Here is a 9,104-nt window from a genome sequence, read left to right on the forward strand (position 1 = left end):
ATCATTTAAAAAACCCCGAAAGTATACATAACGCATGGCAATTTTTTACCAGTAAAAAACAACAACAACAACAACAACAACAACAGTAAAGGAAATAAAACGTTTAAACAGAGCTGACATTAGTTATTTTTTAATTGGAGGTGCCGCGTAAAAGCATTTATTCATTTGGTGACGGCGGTTTATTTTTCACTGCCAATTTTTTATGTATAGTTCCTACATGTCGAGAGCGACAATCCTGGTAATGAAAAGCCAACGTCGTTATGTTTAAACAGAAAGCGAAGAACTATAAAAGACTGCCCGAAAGTATGTTAGTCCAATAAAGTAGTGTTAAGGAGCCGGTGGAGTGGTTATGGCAATTAACAGACAGTCCAGCGATCTGGGTTCGGGTATTATATATACTAGTAGCAGTGTGTGTATACCACGTGATAAATTGCGTCATAATTGCTACGTCGGAAGGCAATATTTTGCCAGCTAAAATGGTGCAGTAAAAGAAAAGTTGTCTTTGATTTAAGCCTTCATTTCAAGCAAAATGTTGCCTTCCGACGTAGCATATATGACGTAATTTATCACGTGGTATACACACACTGTATAATAAGTGCATATGTTTTTGTAAATACTAGTATATGATGTGTGCACTCTTACTGTACATATATTAAGATGAGCGTTCATTGTACATTTTTGGTGTGTGAACGATTTTATACATACTTGGATGTGTATACCTTTGCATATATGGTGTGTGCACTTTTATTGTACATGTGGGGGGAGGGGGTACCTTTCTGTACATATATGGGTGTACCTTTCTGTACAAATATGGGGTGGACCTTTGTGTACAAATATGGGGTGGACCTTTGTGTACAAATATGTGGTGGACCTTTGTGTACATAAATGGGGTGGACTTTGTGTACATACATGGGGTGTACCTTTGTGCACATAAATGGGGTGTACCTTTCTGTACAAATATGCAATGGACCTTTGTGTACATAAATGGGGTGGACCTTTGTGTACATAAATGGGGTGTTCCTTTGTGTACACATAAGGGGGTGTACCTTTGTGTACATAAATGGGGTGTACCTTTGTGTACATAAATGGGGTGTACATTTCTGTACATAAATGGGGTGTACCTTTGTGTACATAAATAAATGGGGTGTAACTTTCTGTACATAAAAGGGGTGTACCTTTGTGTACATAAATGGGGTGTACATTTCTGTACATAAATGGGGTGTACCTTTGTGTACATAAAAGGGGTGTACCTTTGTTTACATAAATGGGGTGTACCTTTGTGTACATATATGGGGTGTACCTTTGTGTACATAAATGGGATGTACCTTTATGTACATAAATGGGGTGTACCTTTGTGTACATAAATGGGGTGTACCTTTGTGTACATAAATGGGATGTACCTGTGTGTACATAAATGGGATGTACCTTTGTGTACATAAATGGGGTGTACCTTTGTTTACATAAATGGGGTGTACCTTTGTGTACATATATGGGGTGTACCTTTGTGTACATAAATGGGATGTACCTTTATGTACATAAATGGGGTGTACCTTTGTGTACATAAATGGGGTGTACCTTTGTGTACATAAATGGGGTGTACCTTTGTGTACATAAATGGGATGTACCTGTGTGTACATAAATGGGATGTACCTGTGTGTACATAAATGGGGTGTACCTTTGTGTACATAAATGGGGTGTACCTTTGTGTACATAAATTGGATGTACCTTTGTGTACGCAAATGGGATGTTCCTTTGTGTACATAAATGGTGTACATAAATGGGATGTACCTTTCTGTACAGAAATGGGGTGTACCTTTGTGAACATAAATGGGGTGTACAAATATGATATGTGCACCGAGGGTTACGCTGATGCATCCAACTTACATATTGTTCCAGAGTGCCCTGTCATCGCCAATACGTCTTCTTACACCGTCAACTTACCGGAAGAAAGACAACCGGGGACAGTTTTGACTTTTGCCTGTCATCTCGGGACCGTCAATACATCCGGAAATCTTTCCAGGTATGTCCACGTTTTATTCAGACATTTTAAAAATAGCAATAGATAGACAAAAGAACGTGAACAAAGTCCACCAACTACCACTGATATCGTCATATAAAAGAAATCAGCCACAGTGGTGTAACATATCCCGTTATATACTTTAAAGTGAGTATAGCTTTCGTCTGGTATTTAGTTTCGTCGATTTCTGACCGTATATGACCGCAACAAATGATATGTTTCACAAGCAATTTTGAGCTGAGATTTATCTTGCTACTAATATGTGTGTAGACAATCAATATCTTGCAAATAATTCTAACGTTCAAACTTTGGCCCCCATCTTTCCCGGTGGTGATAATAGCGTTTTTTAAATTTAAATAACGAAATGGGTATTTGAAAATGCCTTTTGCGATGAAAGTCGGGCAGAAATGGACTTATGTTAAAAGGAGCGGACAGACCTGTTAAACTCGTTATACTTTAAACATTTTATGTCTCACGTCAATATGTATCATGATTGCCTTTTGTACGTGTATACAATGTTGTATATTTATGAACAATTCTAAGATTGTTAGTTTACTGAGAAGACAGTTGTAAACAAGTCCCACGTTTGATTCCAGGACATGCCTGAACGCTACCGTACCCGATTGGAGTGGAGATATCCCCGTGTGCAGCCCCGTCACATGTGCCAATCCAAGCACGCAGTTGAACACAGACTTTTCCCTAATCCCGCCACTTACAGCTCCAGTATACGGAACTATGGCGATCTACGGTTGTGATGCGGGGTATATGCCTGTTGGGAATGGCACAATTACGTGTCAATCTGAGGGTACCTGGACGGATCTGGAGCTCGTATGTGTTTATGAGACATGCGGTCTCCCACCCGATGTGGCGAATGGATCGTTTAAGGTTTATACACGAAACAGATTATATGTTGATCTTATTCCATTTAGAGCCATCTATTCGTGCAATGCTGGCCATGTTCTTTCTGGAAATAGTATTGTAACGTGTGACTCAAACGATGACGGATGGACCGGAACACCACCGACTTGTACCTTTGTTGATTGCGGTATCCCATTAAACCTGAAGTATGGTCAGTTTGCCTATAATGAAACGTACTATGGTAGCGTGGCGGTTATAGAATGCGATGCCTCAAATGAATTATCAGAACACTCCACTATTTCATGTAATACAGAAGGCGAATGGATTGGAAACGTGAGTTGCCCATTGCCATTGTGTGAAACACCATCGACACCAGTGAAAGGCGACGTATTCTTCTCCTCCTTAGAAATAAATGCTACCGCCTCGTTCACGTGTCAAGATGGATACGTGTTAAACGGCGCGATGAATAGAACTTGTTTAGATAATTTGCAGTGGAGCTTCATAGAACCAACTTGTGTCATAGTCGACTGCGGAATTCTTTTAAACCCTGATAATGGCTCTGTTAATCTTACATCAGGGACTACGTTTCAGCAAGATGCAAGCTATTCGTGTGACATTGGCTTTACGCTTGTTGGCAGTGACAAAAGAGTATGTCTAGAGGACGGAACATGGAACGAGAGTGAGCCTGTTTGTCAACTTGTTGATTGTGGCCTCCCTCCAGCACTTCATAACGGCTCCTACAGCTCATCTTCTGGTACCGTGTACCTAAGCCAACTTGTGTACTCGTGCAATATAGGTTTTACTATTTCCAGAAACGACACCATCGTTTGCTCTCATACTGGTGTATGGAACGGCACTATGCCACGATGCACAGCAGTTGACTGTGGACCAGTTACAGCACCAGACAACGGTGAAGTTGTGTTTCCTGGAGGTGAGACGTCCTTAAATTGTTATCGTAATGTTTACATTGCCCATTCTGAATGAGTTGTATGAGGTTTTTATGAAGTGTTATTATTATTATTATTATTATTATTATTATTATTATTATTATTATTATTATTATTATAAGAATTATTATTATTATTATTATTATTATTATTATTATTATTATTATTATGACAATGATGATGATGATGATGATGATGATGATGATGATGATGATGATGATGAGGTTGATTATTATGATTATTATTATGATCATTGAAACTAAAAACCAACTTTGACATTTTAAGGCACAACGTATGGTCAGATAGCTACCTTTGTGTGCGACGCTGGTCATGAGCTGAACGGCAACACTCGTATCAGATGCAATGCTAGCGGCCTATGGAATGGTTTAACGCCATCATGCATTTTGTCAGGTAATCCTTGATGTTCGACACCACCACCACCACCACCACCACCAGCAAATCCACGAACATCACCAACACTATCAACACTTCTTTTATTACTTCCTCTACCACTTCCGCTACCACCTTTACTATCACTACTACTACCAAAACTACTACTACTACTAGTGCTACTACTACAACCTCTACAACTACCACTATTATTACCATCTCCATCACCACCATCACCACCACCACCACTACTACCACTACTACTACTAATGCTACTACTACTTTTACTACTACTACTACTACTACTACTACTACTACTACTACTACTACTACTACTACTACTACTACTACTACTACTACTACTACTTCTACTACTGCTACTACTACTACCACCACCACCTCCACCACCACCACCACTACCACTACCATTACTACCACTACCACTTCCACCACCACCACCACCACCACCACCACCATCACCACTACCACCACCACTACCAATATCACCACCACCACTACAAGTACTAAGAACCGCATCATGGGCGTTAAACCAGCGATATACTTTTACCCAGTTAGGAGGTTCATACGATATGTGCACACTAAAAACAATAATCAGAATAATTTAGAAATAAAAATTAACAAGTACAACATTTAAAATACGAAATAACCTGCAGAAAACATGATATATCAAACGCTCACGTAACAGAAGGATATATGACTCTTAAAGTTTATTTTTCACAATTATGACAGACAAATTCATGTAGATATTGTCCGTGGTTCTTCCATCCTTGCTATTTAACAGGTGACGTGATAGCAACTACCCCCAGCAAACCAAACCTTAAACCTCTCTACATCATGCCGTGCTTGTGCAATCCACACAAGGCGTTTGCTGGACTCACGCAGGACGAGATCATTGAGCAGCTTGTTCGGAACACCTCTATTGAAAAGAAGAACACCTCCGCATTCCTTAACAAATACATAAGCCGGGAAGATAACCGCCCAGTTAGCGTTACTACAGGGTTTGCCAGCGTGTGTGTCATCAGCACTATGCTCGCGGTAATTGTGTGCTCGGATATAAGGAACTTCGTACGGCATATGAATAATTATGGATCCATCTTTGTCCGATCTCGCAAAAATAAAAACAAATAGACTATGCGCATAAAACTGCCTTTGAATTGTTTATGAAAAATAAGTGCGGTGTTTATTCAATTGACTGTAAGCCAGCTTGACACAAATACATGCGCTTCTAATGTTTGGTAGTGCGACTGTGAAGTCTCAAATTATTCATACGCCGAGAAATAAACTCATTTCAATATGACTTCATTTAAAAGCTAATTAAATCATATGACTGTATGTGTATGAAATGACGGATATCACTTCAGATTCAGTGCGGCACCACTCATCATTAGGGGATATCCTTTTCCTGTTTGAATACGTCACGCAGACATGATTCCAGTAGTATTTGAGTAACATAATATCATATTTGTTATTCTTGATAATAAGTGTACACTACATAAACAACTACGGTAACAACTACGTTAGAAACACATCACACCAGAGGCGTACCCATTCTTTTTTCTATCCCGCCTACGTCACATTTACTGTATGACTTAGTTTCGATCGTGCAGCTGATCCTAAGTACAGTTTGGGTAGTGCATTATAGTATCAAACAGGATAGCACAGTTTGGGTAGTGCATTATAGTATCAAACAGGATCAGCACAGTTTGGGTAGTGTATTATAGTATACAACAGAATCAGCACAGTTTGGGTAGTGTATTATAGTATCAAACAGGATCAGCACAGTTTGGGTAGTGTATTAGGCCATCCTTAAAAAATTGTATGTTTGCTGTAACGCTACCCATCATTTTTACAGTGAGTAGGTAGGTAGGGATTTTTTTTTTTCCCATTGTGTGCCTTAAATTACTCAGTAAATAAGTTTCTTATCATTTCAGATTGCTTGACACTTCATTTTGGACAGACCTCATCCATTAATCCATTATCATGTAGTACAGTGTGATGACTATCATCAGACATGCCTCATTCCATCATCCTCATTTGGACAGATCCCATGGACACAGACTTAGATACTTCATCAGTGTGTCTACATAGTTGTACAACAAACTCTTAGGATTACAATATAAATAGTTACAGAACATTATAATAATAAATTTGGTATTTATAATGAACATCCAAAATAAGTTTCCTGTTAATAAAGTCTAATGCATTGCATCATTTTTGTTTATTGGCTTTGTTTGAGTAACATTTTTAGAAACCTACTCACAATGTTCCTGGGCAATCTCAGTCATCCCGAGTTGTTTACCAGTTCTATAAAGTTCCCATACTCCTATCAGTAACTGAGAACAGCAAGAGGGACCAAAATGCTGTAGAAATCATGTACAAATCATGACCCATGAATGTGTTGTAAACCTGGATTTTGGGCTGACCTATGATATACCATGTTAAAGTAAAGCTTACATCATTGTGATTGCTCATGATTAGTCAGGCTAGACAAACCAGGCGAGACAGTAGCAGTCAGTTGGGCCTAAAGGAATTTACAGCCTAGGGCCGGACCCCTGCTACCTTGCAGACACCCTAATCTCTTGAAATTGTCCCTTAATTATAATGGATACACTAGGCAGTGGACAAATAAGTAGGTACAGGCAAGCTAAACTTCAGGTCTAAAGGAAAGCTTTATGTTCCTGTTGTGGTGTAGTTTTAATTGTGATCGTGACATACTTCAGAGTCTTGTCAAAGTCATATAAGACACTTATTTTATCGTAAGTATCTGGACTGAATTGTGTAGGATTTTCCAGATTCGAGGACACCTGCACCGACGCAATTTTCTCAAAATGTTCATCTATTTCAGGGTCAATTGCGACATTTTCAGTTAAAGCGGAAAAGACATCAAACCAGGACTCGTTTGTGCTGAATTTTCTAATGGAGTTTCGAGCATGGAATATGGTTTCAGGCCCCTTTTTCTCGATAACTGTAACCGCAAAGGTTACACGCTCGCCTTCGTCGGCCATTTTGTAGATAAAAACAAAAGTCAACCGCATGACGTAATATAAATGAGCCGAAGGAAAATAATGAGCGGAAAGAAAATATAATGATCGGAAAGATTATTTTCCGTACGCTCGGAGATGCGAAAAAAAAATTTTCGTCCTGGAGGGCCTAAAAAAAAAGTTGAGTCGCGGTAATTTCGTGAGTCGGTCGCGTTACAGCAAACATTCATTTTTTTAAGGATGGCCTTATAGTATCAAACAGAATCAGCACAGTTTGGGTAGTGTATTATAGTATCAAACAGAATCAGCACAGTTTGGGTAGTGTATTATAGTATACAACAGAATCAGCACAGTTTGGGTAGTGTATTATAGTATACAACAGAATCAGCACAGTTTGGGTAGTGTATTATAGTATACAACAGAATCAGCACAGTTTGGGTAGTGTATTATAGTATACAACAGAATCAGGACAGTTTGGGTAGTGTATTATAGTATACAACAGAATCAGCACAGTTTGGGTAGTGTATTATAGTATACAACAGAATCAGCACAGTTTGGGTAGTGTATTATAGTATACAACAGAATCAGCACAGTTTGGGTAGTGTATTACAGTATCAAACAGAATCAGCACAGTTTGGGTAGTGTATTATAGTATACAACAGAATCAGCACAGTTTGGGTAGTGTATTATAGTATACAACAGAATCAGCACAGTTTGGGTAGTGCATTATAGTATACAACAGAATCAGGACAGGTTGGGTAGTGTATTATAGTATACAACAGAATCAGCACAGTTTGGGTAGTGTATTATAGTATACAACAGAATCAGCACAGTTTGGGTAGTGCATTATAGTATCAAACAGGATAGCACAGTTTGGGTAGTGCATTATAGTATCAAACAGGATCAGCACAGTTTGGGTAGTGTATTATAGTATACAACAGAATCAGCACAGTTTGGGTAGTGTATTATAGTATCAAACAGGATCAGCACAGTTTGGGTAGTGTATTATAGTATCAAACAGAATCAGCACAGTTTGGGTAGTGTATTATAGTATACAACAGGATCAGCACAGTTTGGGTAGTGTATTATAGTATACAACAGAATCAGCACAGTTTGGGTAGTGTATTATAGTATCAAACAGGATCAGCACAGTTTGGGTAGTGTATTATAGTATACAACAGGATCAGCACAGTTTGGGTAGTGTATTATAGTATACAACAGGATCAGCACAGTTTGGGTAGTGTATTATAGTATCAAACAGGATCAGCACAGGTTGGGTAGTGTATTATAGTATACAACAGGATCAGCACAGTTGTGGTAGTGTATTACAGTATCAAACAGGATCAGCACAGGTTGGGTAGTGTATTATAGTATACAACAGAATCAGCACAGTTTTGGTAGTGTATTACAGTATCAAACAGGATCAGCACAGGTTGGGTAGTGTATTATAGTATACAACAGAATCAGCACAGTTTGGGTAGTGTATTATAGTATCAAACAGAATCAGCACAGTTTGGGTAGTGTATTATAGTATACAACAGGATCAGCACAGTTTGGGTAGTGTATTATAGTATACAACAGAATCAGCACAGTTTGGGTAGTGTATTATAGTATCAAACAGAATCAGCACAGTTTGGGTAGTGTATTATAGTATACAACAGGATCAGCACAGTTTGGGTAGTGTATTATAGTATACAACAGAATCAGCACAGTTTGGGTAGTGTATTATAGTATACAACAGGATCAGCACAGTTTGGGTAGTGTATTATAGTATACAACAGAATCAGCACAGTTTGGGTAGTGTATTATAGTATACAACAGAATCAGCACAGATTGGGTAGTGTATTATAGTATACAACAGAATCAGCACAGTTTGGGTAGTGTATTATA

At 38.7% G+C, this 9,104-nt stretch overlaps 1 protein-coding gene across 1 annotated transcript; it reads left to right on the plus strand.

Annotated features, from left to right (window-relative positions):
* The first annotated feature begins 1,802 nt into the window (after positions 1-1,802).
* On the plus strand, positions 1,803-6,173 carry LOC128221576 (sushi, von Willebrand factor type A, EGF and pentraxin domain-containing protein 1-like). Its single transcript, XM_052930181.1, has 5 exons — positions 1,803-2,020; positions 2,614-3,806; positions 4,108-4,233; positions 5,015-5,268; positions 6,165-6,173. The coding sequence occupies exons 1-5, from the start codon at positions 1,803-1,805 to the stop codon at positions 6,171-6,173; spliced, it is 1,800 nt and encodes a 599-aa protein (XP_052786141.1).
* Positions 6,174-9,104: the final 2,931 nt, after the last annotated feature.

The sequence above is a fragment of the Mya arenaria genome, chromosome 16 (assembly GCF_026914265.1).
Source record: "Mya arenaria isolate MELC-2E11 chromosome 16, ASM2691426v1".
Taxonomy (NCBI): Eukaryota; Metazoa; Mollusca; class Bivalvia; order Myida; family Myidae; genus Mya; species Mya arenaria.

Bases quoted from the DNA above. Each gene is read 5' to 3' on its own strand.
- LOC128221576 (XM_052930181.1), top strand. From the start codon at position 1,803: ATGGGGTGTACCTTTGTGAACATAAATGGGGTGTACAAATATGATATG. The intron at 2,021-2,613 runs GTATGTCCACGT...GTTTGATTCCAG, and splicing joins ACATCCGGAAATCTTTCCAG to GACATGCCTGAACGCTACCG. The intron at 4,234-5,014 runs GTAATCCTTGAT...GCTATTTAACAG, and splicing joins GCCATCATGCATTTTGTCAG to GTGACGTGATAGCAACTACC.